Source organism: Mustela putorius, unplaced genomic scaffold (assembly GCF_011764305.1).
Source record: "Mustela putorius furo isolate JIRA1106 unplaced genomic scaffold, ASM1176430v1.1 tig00003972_pilon_pilon_pilon, whole genome shotgun sequence".
In the NCBI taxonomy this organism is placed as follows: Eukaryota; Metazoa; Chordata; class Mammalia; order Carnivora; family Mustelidae; genus Mustela; species Mustela putorius.
Genome location: NW_025422115.1, coordinates 19,788,915 through 19,805,425, shown reverse-complemented (window position 1 = coordinate 19,805,425; position 16,511 = coordinate 19,788,915). Strand labels below are relative to the sequence as shown.

At 42.1% G+C, this 16,511-nt stretch overlaps 1 protein-coding gene and 1 pseudogene across 3 annotated transcripts; one reads left to right on the top strand and one right to left on the bottom strand.

The window, feature by feature from the left end:
- Nucleotides 1-2,416: 2,416 nt before the first annotated feature.
- On the bottom strand, nucleotides 2,417-5,460 carry LOC101674726 (annotated as a pseudogene).
- Nucleotides 5,461-5,961: 501 nt separating this feature from the next.
- On the top strand, nucleotides 5,962-15,754 carry LOC101685010 (transmembrane protein 202). Of its 3 annotated transcripts, none has more exons than XM_004758362.2 (5): nucleotides 5,962-6,060; nucleotides 6,328-6,535; nucleotides 14,336-14,485; nucleotides 14,824-14,955; nucleotides 15,416-15,754. In XM_004758362.2, exons 1-5 carry the CDS (start codon nucleotides 5,980-5,982, stop codon nucleotides 15,622-15,624), a joined length of 780 nt encoding a protein of 259 aa, XP_004758419.1. In that variant the 5' UTR covers nucleotides 5,962-5,979; the 3' UTR covers nucleotides 15,625-15,754. The 3 variants fall into 3 exon arrangements, with proteins under 3 accessions (XP_004758419.1, XP_004758420.1, XP_004758417.1); XM_004758363.2 differs by having other exon boundaries at nucleotides 6,280-6,535; nucleotides 14,387-14,485; XM_004758360.2 differs by having other exon boundaries at nucleotides 6,280-6,535.
- Nucleotides 15,755-16,511: the final 757 nt, after the last annotated feature.

The window sequence follows — 16,511 nt, the reverse complement described above, 5'->3', positions numbered from 1 at the left end:
TAAAATATGGTATACATATAGGACTCTGGTAATCAATGCCCAGGTCAATAAATAGAATATTTGGGACGCCTGGGTGGCTCAGTCGGTTGGACGACTGCTTTCAGCTCAGGTCATGATCCCGGAGTACCAGGATCAAGTCCCGCATCGGGCTCCCAGCTCCACGGGGAGTCTGCTTCTCCCTCTGACCTTCTCCTCGCTCATGCTCTCTCTCATTGCCTCTCTCTCAAATAAATAAATAAATAATCTTAAAAAAAAAAAAGAAATAGAACATTTCCAGCACCCCCAAAATCCCCTTGTGTCTTTTAAATAGTCCCTAGTCATCTTCCTCCCAAGGTTATTTCTGACTTCTGAAAACATAGATTAATTTTGCCTGTTTTGTACTTCATATAAATGGAATCATACCTATGTAGTCTTCTGTATCTGGCTTCTTTCACTCAGCATTATATTTATGAGATTCACCCATATTGCTCGTGTGCTTGTAGATAATTCATATTCTATATATTTTTTCATTGTACCATGGTTTTCCATTCTTCTGTTGATGGGCAATTGGGTAGTTTCCAATTTGGGACTGTTAGGACAGGTGCTGCTATGGGCATGGTAACACATGTCTTTTGGTGGACACATGGATAATTTTGTGTGGCCTACCTACCTAGAATGAGAAGGACATGTGTTTATTCATCTCCAGCAGATACTGCCAAGCAGTTTTTCAGTGACTGTACCAATTTGTATTCCCAAAAGAAGTGTATGAGGGTTCTAGTTGCTCTGCATACTTGCCAACAGTTTTTCATTTGAGCCATTTTGGTGGATGTGTAGTGATATTGCACTATGGTTTCTTTCTTTCTTTTTTCCAAGTGGTTAACCCTTTTATTACCCAATAGAGGTAATTGACAGTGATCACGTGGTACATCAGGTTTCCCCTTAGAGAGGCTCTGTGAAGTTCAGATTCTCCAGGACACACTTGTAAAAATGGACAAGACACATCAATATCTCCTGATATTAATCATGTTGAAAGAACAGTGATGCTCTCTACATAACTTATTCCTATACAATATTTGTTTCAGTTTTATATACAGATTCTTAATCTGGAATAGCAGTTGTCAAATTGTCATGATCCAGCACAAAAAGTAATTGCACAGCCCCCTACAATTTATAAATTATAGACACAGAGTAGTTGTCATTTGAAGAAGCACATTTAAATACAAAATAGGAAAAAAAATAAATACAAAACAGGAGTTTTGAAAGGATAAAATAAAATTTTGTATAACTTAAAGTTTATTCTTTTCTCTACATATACATGATCAGAGGCTACTTTTACTTAATTTTAGGCATTACATGATTAAGAAACCCAAATATCATACTATGCGCTGAGCACCATTCTAATGCTTTTCAAACATTAATTCATACAATTCTCATAACTGCCCTGGGAGGAAGGTGCCATCATTCCCATTTCACATATACGAAAATTGATGTATAGGCGGCTAGATAATGGGCTCAACATCAAAGAGCTAGTAAGTAGGACTGCCAAAACTTTAATTGAGGCACAATCATAAGTGCTATTCTATTCCTATTAAAAAATCATCTATCTCAAAAGTCATTCATTATTAAATCAATCCCAAATTCCCAGGTGCCCTGGTGCATTATGGTTTTAATTTGCATTTTCATCATTACTAATAAAGTTGAGCACCGTTTTATGTTTATTAGCTGTTGTCATGTCTGGCAAAACGTCAGTTAAGGACTCCGCTCCTTTCTTGATTAGGTTGTCTCTCTCATTGATTTGCAAGTGTTCTTTATATATTCTTGCTATGAGTTTTTTGTTAGATATACATATTGAAAAGATCTTACTCCACTCTATGGATTGCCTTTTTACGTTCTCAGTGGTATCTTCTTGTGAATAGAAGTCCTCATTTTATTTTATCTTGTTTTATTTTATTAAGATTCTATTCATTTATTTGAGAGAGAGAGGGGAAGTACAAGCAGGGGGAACAGCAGAGGGAGAGAGAGAAGCAGGAGCCCAATGTGGAGCTCAATCCCAGGACCCTAGGACCACGAATGGAGACGAAAGCAGACACCCAAACTGACTGAGCCACCCAGGCATCCCTAGAAGTCCTGTTAGTTTATTTATTTTTAAAGATTTTATTTATTTGAGAGAGAGAGAGAGAACACAAGCAGGGGGAACAGCAGACAGAGGGAGAGAGGAGCAGACTCCCCACTGAGCAGGGAGCTTGAAGTGGGGCTTAATCCCAGGACCCTGAAATCATGACCTGAACCACAGTCAGCTGCTTAATGACTGACCCACACAGGTGCTGCATAGAAGTCCTGTTTAAAAACAATTCTTGACCCACTGCAAGGTCACAAACATATTACTCTGTTTTCTTCTAACCAAACTGGGTTTGGTTACCAATGCCATGAAATTATTTTAAGTTCTTTTTCTTCATGACTGAATATACAAATAATGGAAGTAATGGAAGCATTCTTTTGGAAAGATGGTTGGAATATGTAAAAACTTATTTGTTGGATTTTCTTTGAGTAGTCCTCCAGAGCAACTTGAAGAAAAGCAGGAAATGCTTCCACAAGAACACTTTTGCGGAAGGGCCTAGCATGCTTTAAGCGCCAGCATGCTGGCCTAGCAATGACACAAATATTTCATCCCTCACATTTATATCTTGGTTCTTCTATAGAAAATCCTCTTGTGAAACACCATGTATTGTATTTGTCAAGCATACAAATATCTAAGGGAAGGAACACCCCTCTCCTTCTACCACGATAGGGCGTTGCTCTCAAACATGTGACAATGCCCTGTGCTTTTCCCATGTGACTTGTGGCATGAGCTGTATGAAGTTCCTTTTTACCCAGTAGTTCTAGTGTTAAATGAAGAGGAGAGGTCTGCGCGTTTTCAGCATAGTTTTTCAGTTCCTGGTGTTATGATAGACTTTGTCATCCAAATTTTGTCTCTTTACCAGTGATTGTCATAAGCCGTATTTTAGTCAGAGTGTATCTTTTGATGGCAGTTTCCCAGCTGCTTTTTTTCTCAGTCCCCCATGGTGGGAGCCTGGCTTTTCATTCCCTCTGGGGCTCTGCGAGGTCAGTCTGGGGCCCAGATGTGGGGCTTGCCTCCTCTGGTGTCTCCCCTAGTTCACGGGCCACCGGCTGCTGTGGTGGAATGTTACAAGATATACCATCCACATTTTTTTTTTCAAAACTGCATTCACATCAGTCTAATTGTTTTCTCAGAGACTGAGTCCTTAACCAGCCTGAGCCAGTTCCACATTGAAGGGCCTCAATGCAAGAGCAGAGCTCCAGGATTCTGCAGGGAGGGGCTCGGAGCATAAAGATCCCCTATAATCTGGTTTCTGCAGCTCCATATTGTGTCAGATTGGCAGTAGACGCTTCTCCTGGACCCGACAGGCTCCAGGTCAGTGGCTGCTGCACAGGCTGGGGACCCCAAACTGCCTTTTAAAGTGGGGAAATGGCAGGATACACAGCCACCAGTTATGCATAAATGCTTGTTTTGTCATATGCATATAGGCCCTAGTAAGTTCCTGGTTGGCCAGAGCATCCAACCTTTCAGTAGGCCCTAGAGTCCAGTGGTGCCTGACCTGTTCTTTCAATAGCTGAGAATTGCATCATTTACCAATCAGACACTGGTCACAAAATGACCTGTTATCCCCCGTTACATCAATATCCTCTCTTCAGTAATGTTCTGGTTTAGGGTGACATGTTTTATCCATCAACATTAGAATTTCATCTGTCTCGGGATGGCCTGTTCCAAGGTCATGCTCCAGCAAACTTGGAAAGACAATTAAAAAAAAAAAATGAGTGTGGCTGGCTCAGTTGGGGCAGCATGTGACTCTTGATCGCAAGATGTAGAGAATACTAAAAAAATTAAAAATAATAGTATTTACTGAGCACATATTAAGGCGCTGTGCTAAGAGCTTTGTGCATATTATCTCATTTAATCGTCACAGAATTCTATGAGGCAGGAATGATTATTAACCCGGTTTTAGAGAAGAAGAAACTGATGTTCAGTGAGGTTAAGGAAATTGCCCCAAGGGATCTAGCCAGTGAGTGCTGGAACTAAGTAAGTGCTAGAATGGGGACTGAAATGCAGGCCTGCATATTCGATGCCTATGTCTAGCTCCCTAGGCATGCGTTCGCAGCTCATAGTCATGCCTTGCAAGCCAGTTTGCTGCAGATGGAAAAGTCTTTCCTATAATCAAGCCAGTAGTGCTAGCATATCACGTTAATTGAAACATCACAATGTAATTGGACTTTTTATGATCTAGCTCTGGCCTCTATCTGCAGCCCTCAACTCTCCCCTTGGAGTTTGTACGTAGTAGAACCAGTGCTTCTAGTGCCCCGAGAACCTCATGCTGTCCATGGCTTCCTGCCTTGAGACATACTATTCTCCTCACCTCAAATGTCCCGTCACCTCAGTTACCTGGAAAATTGCTTTGAAATCTAGCTAATACCTCTTCCAGTAAACCCTCCCTAATTTTCCTCTGGCAATGTTAACCATGCTGTCCTGTGTACCAACCTCTATCTTTTATATAAAAATATATTGTGGGGTGCTCAGTCGGTCAAGCATCTGCCTTCAGCTCAGGTCATGATCCCAGGGTCCTGAGATCGAGTTCCACATCAGGCTCTCCCTGCTCAAGCAGGGGGAGCCTGCTTCTCCTTCTACCCTTCTCCCCTGCTTGTGATCTCCCTCTCTCCTTCTCTCAAATAAATAAAATTTATATATATATGTATATATATAATATATATAAATATAATAAATTTATATTTATATTATATTTATAAATATATAAATATATATAATATATATAAATAAATTTCATATATATATGTTGCTCATTCATTCCTATTCTTTTCTTTTCAGGCATTGGGTTAAGTACCGGGAATCAGAGAGTCAAATGACACTTTTGGAGAAAGAGGACTTCATGCTAAAGCATGGACATAAGCAAGCTAAGTGCCAGTTGTCCCCCACAGCTGACATAAAGTATAGGTTTCGACAGGTTGGGGCGGGCGAGAAGGCATGCTAGGAGAAAAGTGTGATGGGGCATTCTGATTCAGCCCAAATTTAGGACTCAGAATTTATCTGCTCATGGAAAACAAGAGCTGGCAGTGCAGCTGGGCATTTATTTGAATAAATGTCCAGGATGGGGAACAGGATGGCGTCTGTTCAGCATCTTGGAGTAATTTTGAGCCCTTGTGGGAGGAGGAGTTAGGACCAACGCTGAGAGAGTTGTTTGAAAAGAAGACTTTGAGCTCCTCTGGAAGCAGGGCAAGGCCATTCTCCTTGCTTTCACACAGAGCCCAAGCCTGAAGCAGGATTGTGAATGGTAGCTTTCAGCACACTGGCGGGTAGCCCCCTGCGCTGGGGAGACTGGCATTTTCACAGTGGGCCCTGTCAGCACTGGCAGCGGCAGGCAGGGGTGTAACGCCCTTCAATGGCTTCATGAGTAGAGGGCATTGAAGAATGGGAACTGGAGCAAGAAAGGAAGAAAAGGCTGGATGCTGAATGCCCAGCCATGGCTGACCCACTGGCTTCTGAACCTACGGAGACACACCAGCGGCCTTCCACTTAGCAGAGGGGCAAGAGTGTGAACGCCATCGAGGCTACCCATAATCTTGAATTCTAACCCCATACTACTGAGTCCTAAAGACATCTGAGTTAACATCTTTATTTGCTATTAGGAAGCTGTGCCTCATTCATCTTTCTGGTTCAGGTCCTAGCACAAATCCTGACACACAGTAACTGCCAACAGAATATTTATGGATTTATTTAATGAAGGAGCTAAAAGGGGTCAGAAAAGGGAGGGTGGGGCCCATCAGATACACAGGCACCTGATTAACATGGGATCATTTGTTCCTGATCCAGTCCGACCCAGAATGCAAAACAGACATGGAATCTGCCCGCGCGTATGGGAGGGGCGGAGGCAAGTTCCGTGGCAGTTAGAAAGCAAGCTGGCTGCCAAGATGGAGAAGAGGCAAAATTTAGTCTTGACCTTCCATAATCCCAAGGCTCCCAAAATTCAGGGGAACCGGAAATACCAAAGGGTGAGGAGGTACCTAATTGTAGGTCAGACGGGAGGAAGAGGACTTACTTAAAGGCGGGCCTAGACGGAGTGTCCTAAAGATAGAGAAAAGATCACCCTGGGTAGGGAGAGACATCCACAGATCAAACCCACATGGGGATCCTTAAGGGAGAGATGAGTTGGAGACCCTGGGGATCAAGGGTGATCTTTTTGGTAGGCAATATTTCCCTCATCCTTATAGCCTACCCTCCCCGTCAGCAAACATCTGAATGTCACGATGCCACCCCAGAGGCGGCAGCAGCATGTGGATCAGACACACATCTACATCCGAATGTTCTGTGGCAGCCTGTGTGGTTTTGGTCTCCTAATGTTGATCTGCTCAACCCCACTGAGCTGGGTGCAATTCCTGGTGATCAAGAATGGCTTTGAGCTCTACGCAGGACTCTGGATCTCATGCAGCCATGAACTGTGCTGGAGCGGCACACCCAAACCACCCTGTGAGTGCCACCGAACCAGGCCCCACAGTTCCCAGAGCTTTCAGCCATGTTGGCTCTTCGTCTCTCCTCCTTCAAGATCTCTTTACCCTCCCCTCTTTGAGTCCAAGACCGGTCTCAGGCAAATTGTGAATGTAGCCATGCTTTTCCTAGGTGTTCTCAGTGTACCCTTTCTCCCTCTGACTCCTGGTTGCTTCCTCTCCCAGCTTAGTAGCTGATACTCTCTTTAGTCTCTGGGAAGAACTCTCTGGGCCTTTATAAGCTGTCACTGCGAAGCAATGTGGTGAGTATTCTAATGTGGTTGTAGAAATACAAGTAATTGATCAGAATTGGGAAACAAAGTGAAATGTCTCAGCCTCCATCAGATTTAACTTTTAAAAATTTTTTCTTTTGGGGCACCTGGGTGGCTCAGTGGTTTAAGCCTCTGCCTTCAGCTCAGGTCATGATCTCAGGGTCCTGGGATCGAGCTCCACATCGGGCTCTCTGCTCAGCGGGGAGCCTGCTTCCCTCTCTCTCTCTCTGCCTGCCTTCTGCCTACTTGTGATCTCTCTCTGTCTATCAAATAAATAGATAAAAATCTTTAAAAAAAATTTTTTTCTTTAAGATTTTATTTATTTGAGAGAGAGAGTATGAGAGAGAGAGAGCACAAGTAGGGGGAAGGAGAAGCCGACTCACCACTGAGCATGGAGCCCCATGCGGGGCTCAATCCTAGAATCCTGAGATCAATGACCTGAGGTGAAGGCAGATTCTTCACCGACTGAGCCACCTAGGCGCCCCAGATTTAACTTCTAAGGTCAATTTGTTCTTCTGCTAACAGTAGAAGGGAATACAAATGCATGTCAAATATGCAGTATAACAAATGCTAGCTATTTAAAATAAGTTATTAACGTCAAATTTTATGTGAATTTAGGTAAATCTAAAAATGCAATACAAGGGGCGCCTGGGTGGCTCATGGGTTAAAGCCTCTGCCTTCGGCTCAGGTCATGATCCCAGGGTCCTGGGATCGAGCCCCACATCATGCTCTCTGCTCTCCAGGGAGCCTGCTTCCTCCTCTCTCTCTCTTTCTCTCTCTCTCTCTGTCTGCCTCTCTGCCTACTTGTGATCTCTGTCTGTCAAATAAATAAATAAAATTTTTTTTTTAAAATGCAATACAAAACATTTAAAAGTAAGTTTATAGGTCCAGAAGATACTATATGCATGAGGTTTTTATTTTATTTTATTTATTTATTTGACAGAGAGAGACGGAACACAGGCAGGGAGAGTGAGAGAGGGAGAAGCAGACTTCCCACTGAGCAGGGAGCCCGATGTGAGGCTCGATCCCAGGACCCTGGGATCATGACATGAGCTGAAGGCAGATGCTTAACAACTGAGCCACCTAGGCGTCCCTCTAAGTTTTTAAATCAGAACCAAAACTTAGAGGAAAGACATAACTACACTAAACAGTTTCCCCATCATCCTCAAAAAATACACATTTACACAGAGAAACAGGTATTGTGAAAGAAAACATGCATGAAAGAAGCATTTATGTCTCCTTGTCAGACAAGCAGGGGCCCCAGATGCTGGAGGTGGGGTTGGGGGTTGCACTTAGGCTCCACCCTGAGCTAGAGCATCAACGCTATGTGGAGCTAAGGAGCAAGATCTTGAGATGAAACTAAAATCAAAGGCAAGCAGATAATTCAATTGCATTCTTCAGCTTCATAGAAAAACTAGGGAAAATATTTGCAACAAATATGAAAGATAAAAGGCTAAATGTTATTGATATTTAAAAAAACACATTATTAATAAAAAGGTGAATACCCCCAATAAATAAATTCTTAATAAACAGTTCACAGAACAGACACTAAAAATGTCTAATAAACATAGGAAAAATCATTTAACCTTAATCGATCATTAAAGAAAGGCAAATCAAATGAACAATGAGATAGGATTTTTTAAACATGACATTAGCAGAGATTTTTAAATGATACACAATACTGAGGACCATAAGTGGGTATAACCAAAGCAATATGATTATGTGTATCCAGAGATTTACACTCACGAATTCCATTTCTAGAGAAATTCTAGGAATTCATGAGTGTAAGATACAGGCATAAAAGGAGTAGAAGATATAGACATAAAAATTGAGCTGCAATCATATGTATGTAATTGTGCCCAGGCTAAAATTCAGGACTTGAGATTATTATTTTAATGTTTAATGAGTCAGAATCTTGGAATTTGGGGGCATCTGGGTGGCTCAGCCAGTTAAGCAACTGCCCTTTGACTCAGGTCATGATGCCATGGTCCTGGGGTTGAGCCCCACATCAGGCCCCTTGCTCAGCAGGGAGCCTGCTGCTCCCCTACCTGCCACTCCCCCTGCATGTGCTTGTTTTCTCTCTCTCTCTCTCTCTCTCTTTCTCTGTCAAATAAATAAAATCTTTTTTAAAAATCTTGGAATTTGCCACAACAGCAAATAGTTTATTTCTTGCAGCCTGGAATTCACCTGAGTCCAACTGTTAATGATTTAGAGAAGGTCAACTGAGTCCTTTAAGTACACAATTATAAGTCAAGTATCTACCCTATTTCCAATGTTCACTAGTCCCAATTCTAAGTAAGTAGTCTGCAATACAGAGCTCATAATGAATTCCCCAAATGTAATGGGTATGTCCAGGTCTCATCAACCTGTGACAATATATTATCATTGCCCCAAACATTATTATCCAAATTCGAGAACTTTGAATTTTTACCTACTGACAGTGAGAATTTAGCCCCCTTTATTATGGTAAACCTGTCATTTCTGAGTTTCATGGGGACTCTCTCAGGCGTTCTCAGGAATATGTGTGCTCCTGGTCTTGTGTCCCACTGTGGCTCTGGCTCTGACTTGACCTGGTTCTAGATGACTGATGGCTTCTCTGCTGTAGTTGCTAATGGAATGGGAAAGGGGTGGGGAGTAGTAGACACCATTCTTCACTTTTATTCCTAAGTCTCAAGTGTGGAACAGACCCTTCTCTTAACTCTCCTATAGCACAGGTGAGATCAGACCGTGGTGTAAAGGAATGTTTTGGCGCAGAGGGTAACTTGAACCATCTGGAGGACTGTAGGGAAGCAGGGTAGGTCTTTTAGTCAAAGCACTGGGGCCTCCAGAGCCAGGGCCTGGGAACCACTGCACATGAGACACAGCCAAGCTGGGTGGGGATGCTTGATTCTGACACTCCAATGGGGTTACCAGGGAACCTGAATCCTCAGCCAGTTTCACAGCCTCCTCTCCATGGTGCTGGTCCCCATCCACGACTTTTTTCATTCCCAAACCACCTTCTTTTCCTTGAGTCTGGGGAGGTTTTGTCTCACCTTTGTGTGGTTGGAATGAAGGTGTGATGTCAACAGCGTGGAGGTTATATTTGGCTAAATAAATGGGTCAATTCCTCAGCAGTACCTTCTTTATCCATATCCACACCCCACCTCCACTTACTCAGTCTTAGCTCCTTCATGTTAAAAGGATCCTGACTCTTTCGGAGCACTACCTCCCTATCCTGGCTTTGATTTTTGCTGAAGGACTTAGGATGCAGTGAGAGGAATCCCACCCCCCAAATCTCTTTTATACAGCGGAGTGCCAGGTGCTTGGCCTTTCCTATGGCTGGCTTCTCTCCTATGCTTCTTCCTTCTCATGTCATCTTGGCTTCCTCCACTGATTCCTTCCAGAGTGTCAACACCTATAAAGGAAAAGAGCATCTAGTGTTAACGAAGCTTATTTGTTAGAGCAAGAGCAAGGTGATGTATAGCCCTGCCCCTCTCACCTTCCAGAACCTCCAGGACAAAGTTTTACTTTCATAACAGTAGGAGATCCTGCCCACCAGTTACAAACCGCCAAATGGTGAGTGTTCTCAGTTCGCTGAGAATCGTTACTGGTTTCTGGTAGGGTCGTATTCCTTCCAGTAGCTTTTATGTCCTACCTGATGGTGCTCTGAAGTACAGAATCACTGACTGTGATGACCCTGAGGGCCCTACCGAGGACCTTAGTAAGCTTTTCAAACATTCAGATTTCTTCCTCTCCAAATTGAAATTGACATCCCCTTTCTTCCCAAGGCGTTAGCTTCATTGCCTTCAGTAAACTGGGATGTTTGCCTTGCTTTTTCTGCACCCAAGTTCACATCCAAGAATATGACTAAGGAAATCTTCAGAAATGTTTGGATACAGATGACCTAGGTGGGTGTTTCTTATATCTAGGACACTTCTCTTTCACTGGACCAAAGCGTCTTACCAAAAAGTAGTGCCTTTTATAACTTAGGTCCTAAGATCTTTGAAACTTTGTCAAGTAAGCTGCTGTAAAAACTGATGTTTAAAAGCTGGTGGCTTTTGGTCTTAGAGGAGATGGAGGCTCAAACTCAGCTCTAGGATGTTTCTTTTATTTTGCTCAGTGAATTAAAAAAAAAACTATGAAGTTAAACAAATACACCCATTTTATATAATGGAGCCAAGTGTTTAGTTTGGTCAGATAATTAGTTTTGTATGATTATAACTAGTTGACTTGCTTCCTTGGGAAGTGAGACTATTCTATGATGTAACTCTTCAGTTGTTCCTTTGGGGGTGTGAGTGATCTTGTTTATGTAGTTTCAGGAGATGAGGATCTAAGAGAAGATTGTAAGAACATGAAGGCAAGTCTTCCCCTCATTGATGGAAGAAAGACTAGACTGTAACATGTCTTAGGACTTGGACTAGGTATCTTAGTACACTTTCATGTTGTATTTCACTTGTACTAGCATAAGCTACAGAGTGAACCTATTTATGAAGATTCGGAAGAATCTCATAGATTCCCAAAGGCAGGAAGTTTGTTGTCCCTTAGGAGATTCCAGAAGAGACTGGGATCTCACGAAGAAAAATCAAGCCTACCACTCAGTCTCTTTAGAGATGCTTTGACGCTCATCTTTGTTTATGCTTTGCTTTATCACTACAGCTCAGTTTTTCCTGTTTACTAGTATGCAAATGCCCAAAAAGTGATATCGCTGTTTCAGTGGCAATGTATCTATCTTCTTGGTTCAAGAAAGCAAAGTTCTATATATGAGGAAAGTGGCATCAATCAGTCTCAAATCCAAATTCCCAAGCATAAGAATGAAATTAATCCAACATAGGTCAGAGTTCCTTCCTTTTTCCAATTAGCTATGGTCGGGGGACTGTAGGCAAAGGGCCAGGGCTATAGGCAAGGGCTTCTGGGTCCTGTGGGGGACTGTGGGCTAAATACCAGGAACGATGCCTATCACACTGGGCTTCATGCAGCTAAAAGCAGGCTGATGGTTCTGACTGGCTACATATCTTGCTAATTCTGTGTGACCCAGGTTTCAGGAAATGCGTTGCTCTTGGGTTATCATTTTTTAAAAAGATTTTATTTATTTATCTGACAGAGATAGAGAACACAAGTAGGCAGAGCAGCAGGCAGAAGGTGAGGGAGAAGGAGGCTCTCCGCTAAGCAGGGACCCTGATGCAGGGCTCAATCCCAGGACCCTGAGATCATGACTGAAGGCAGATGCTTAAATGACTGACCCACCCAGACACCCCGAATTATCTTGTTTTAATGTGGCTAACTTGTTTTGGCCACAGAACAACTCACCTCTGTGGGTAGGCATGTGGTTTCCCTTCATTGACTTTACTATTATCAATGATGTTAGTAAGGGGTGAGTTCTAGAGAAGAAAATGAGACTTAAGAGGCAGATCTTAATCTGGGATAAGCTTTAATATATTTTCTTCTCTCTTGGTTAGTTGGAAGCTGAACTAGGATTCTCAGGCATAGAAGTCCTTAGAGAATTTTCGGTGGTAGAGACGAGCTGGCCCCTGCTACCTTGAGACAGGAATGAAGCTAGACAAGGAGGCACCTTCTAAAGGATATTGAAGAGATTGTAGGATCTGTAGCATCTCAGAAGAGCTTTATTTACTTGCAATTGTGTGTTATCCTTTATTTCTTTTTTAAAAGGCTTTTATTTAAATTACAGATAGTTAACATACGGTGTTATATTAGTTTCAGGTGTCCAATATGGTGATTCAACACCTCCCTACAGCACCCAGCGTTTATCACAACACGTACCCTCCTTAGTCCCCATCACCTATTTCACCATCCCCCACCCCCAATCACCTCCCCTCTGGTAACCATCAGTTTGTGTTCTAGAGTTAAGAGTCTGTTTCTTGGTTTGCCCCCCTCTCTCTTTTTTCTCTTTACTCATTTGTTTTGTTTCCTCCATTCTATATATGAGTGAAATCATGTGGTATTTGTCTTTTCTCTGACTTATTTCACTTAGCATTATACTTTCTAGATTCATCCATGTCATTGCAGATGGCAAGATTTCATTGTTTTTTATGGCTGACTGATAGTCCACAACAGATGGATGTAGCAACACCGATATAGATATGTAGACACAATAGAGTAATGGATAGATGTGTGTATATATCTATATATCTAGATCACATCTTCTTTATCCATTCATCAATCAATGGACATGGGCTGTTTCCATAATTTGGCTATTGGTAGATAATGCTATAAACACTGGGGTGCATGTATCTTAAAAAATTGCTGTGGAAGTCAAGGGAAGGATCTGTTTCATATTAGGGAGGTTGTAGCAAAAAGTAATTTTGGGCATGCCCCTTCTTCTCTCTTACCAACATCTGGTCTGCAGAAAGCAGAGATCTTGAGCCAGGAGGTGAGGGAAGAAGTGTTATGGTGCTTGGGTAAGGGCTTTGGAGCTAAAGACCTTTTTAGCAGACCTCTCTCTGAGCAACTGCAAGGAAGGGTCTTGAGGAACTCTCAGGGGAAAAAGAAAAAAGCAAATAGAAGATATTTTTAGGATGTTAAATTCCTGCAATGCAGTAAATTCAAGCTTGAAATTATTACAGTATGGGAGTTTAAGTAAATAGGACTTCATTTTGTAGTCATAGGCTGACAAGGCACATGCAAGTCAGATATATTTAAAAGAGAAAAAAACAAATAGAAATGAACTACAAGTTCAACAATGGTTAAATAATTAAGTGAAACATGTTAATATGATAAATTAAATAAAATTAAAAATGATGTTAACAACAGGTGATTTGGGGGGAAAATCTTACCTAAGAATCTTAAGGAAAAAAAATCACTTGATTTTTAGTATCGTATCCACTATGTACAGAGGATAGAAAAATACTGGAAAAAAAATATATAAAATGCTAATAGTAGCTGCCCTTAGTAGTGGGATTGTAGCTGTTTTTCTTCCTGCTTCTTGGTATTTTTCAGCCTTTCCAATGCTTATATTGAACACGTATTACTTTTAGAATTAGAATTAGGAATAAGAAAATGTTTTAATCTATGCCGTGATGTTAGAGTCACATCTCTTTGGAACTAGTTTACAGGGGCACCTGGGTGGCTTAGTGGGTTAAGCCTCCACCTTCGGCTCAGGTCATGATCTCGGGGTCCTGGGATTGAGCCCCGCATCAGGCTCTCTGCTCTGTGGGGAGCCTGCTTCCCCCTCTTTCTCTGCCTACTTGTGATCACTCTCTCTGTCAAACAAGTGAATAAAATCTTTAAAAAAAAAAAAAGCTAGTTTACATCTAAGTTAAATGGGTTCATGCAACCAGAACTATTTGTATATCATCTTCGGCTCTACAATAAAGGCTTTACCTTCACAGGAAATAATTATAGTTATCAATGAAAAACTGGGAAATAAAATCCTTACTTTGCCCTCGTTGCCACATGGAGAACTCTGCTTCATCCTCCTTAGTCCTCACACCCTTCTCTAAGCCTCTGCCTGGTTTTCTTAAGAGAGGTTCCCAGCTGGACTAACCAAGCCTTCCCTTTCTCCTCCTCCTTGGCAGATTACCTTCAAATTTCCAGGGCTTTCTTCCTCATCTCTCTCTTCTCCATAGTCGTTGCCCTTGCCTGGCTCATCAGCTCTTGCCTGCCCAGAAGAGGAGGCTTAATCACCAACTTGGATCTGAAGGTCTCCATGCTCAGCTTCATTGCAGGTACAGACCTAGATTGGCAAGGTAATACTAGGGTGAAAATGTCAAACAAACCAAGTTTCCGGGTGGGGCTTTCCTCCTCTTTTTCTTGTCCCTTTCCTCTTCTTTAGTCTCATACCCAGTTGCCAGTTACCTGCCCTGTTTTACTATATAAAACACACCGCAAGCTGACTTAGCCCAAGGGAGAGGTAGAAGCCCCTTTCTCTTTCGCATCTTGGTCAATCCTTAAGTTTAAATTCTGCCATACATATGGCATCTGGAAGCAGAAGGAGAGTTGGGGGTGATGGTCAAGGCAGACTAAAGACACTGATGCATTGTGACATCTTTTCTTCTGGTCCTAGCCATCTCCCTGCTCCTCTGCCTCGTCCTATTTCTGGCACAGGTTCACTGGCATGCTAAGGATGCCTTGGAGCCTGATTTCCTATGGGCCTATCATATTAATTGGTGGAGTGACTTCTTATACACGTTTTCTGGTGAGTCATTCCCCTGCCTAATGCAAGAAGGATGGAAGAGGAAGTCCCTTCCTGAAAGGGAGGTAGAGTCTGGGAGAAATAGAAGCACTGACTGTTCCTATTTAGAACATTCATACATGGAGAAGCAGCATGATATGGTGAGGAAATCATGGATTTTGGAGTCTGGAAACCTAGATTTAGCAACCTGTTCTACCATTAACTAAGGCATGCACAGGTTGAGCAACTTGCCTGAGATTTTACAGAAAGTTGTGGAACTATCAACTATCATTGAATCCAGGAGGTTCAAGCTTTGTCTTTACAATGTAAGAAATACTGTATTGCAATGAGAGCACAGGAGGATAAAGAAACTGCTGAGGGAGAGGGGGGTTGGCTCTTAGAACTGAGGAAAGCATGAGTAAGAATTTTAAAAGTCAAAAGACTATCTCTGTTTTGAAACTCACCTCAAATTCTTCTCCTCTAGGGATCATCTCCTTCCTCAACCACATAACTTTCAGACTTCCTTCCCTTGATCGAAATGTCAGTGCAGTTCCCAAAGAGCAGTCAAGGCTGGGGGTTGGCCCAGTGACTACAGTAGTACCTGATGAAGATGAAAGTTTAAGGTCTGATATGGAATCTACAATTGAGGAAGAGAAAACAACCCCAGAATCAGAGTCAGAACAGTCATGGTGATAGGAAAACCCAACTACTACTTGTCTTAAAAACGGAGGAGAGGCTGAACTGGAAATGATGGTGCAGATTCTAGGAAACTCTCCTAATATCATGTCCACGTTACTGAAGGAGAAAGCATTAAACCTGCTGAAATGTGTTTTGTGTGCACTGGATCTAAAATATATATATTATAGTCATAAAGAAAATAATAGAAGTTTACTTAAGAAAAAATTTCTAAGAGAATACAGCAGTGATTAGGATCCTGAAGGAAAGAAACTAGCAGTGATTAGGATCCTGAAGAAAGAAACTAGCAGTGATTAGGATCCTGAAGAAAGAAACTAGTGTGTAGATCAGAGATCTTTTTTGGGCATCAGGGATCTTACAGACCAGAATGATTCATGAAGAAAGATGCCACCTAATTATACTTGAAATTTTCTTTTTGTGTGTGGCCTTGAGCACACTCAGGGTGGAGACATTTAGTTAATATTGTTGAATCTGAATTGCAAACAATGGAATGAATACCGGTGGAGATAATACCTACCATCCAAAGAAGCTGAAGGGTGCTTGAGTAGGGGGTAGGCTCTGGGGAATCCGTGAGATCCATTTCCTATGAGGATTGGTAATTTGAAACCCTTACAGTCTTATTACATGAACCCACTGCTTCTCCCTAGGTAGGAAAAGATCTTAACCAGACCCCCCACAAGCTCTCTGAAATTCTACACAGAATTTATGTATGCACTTTTCTGTGAAGAAAGCCACAGACTCCATCAGATTCTTCATAGGCCTGTGACTCTTTCGATTCCTTGGGCATCAATTTTGTTTTAATGAGCCAGATGATGCTGAAGGACTCTCTTCAGCCTACATATATATGTGAACCAAGTTGAAAGATTTTTTTTCCCCCATGTTTT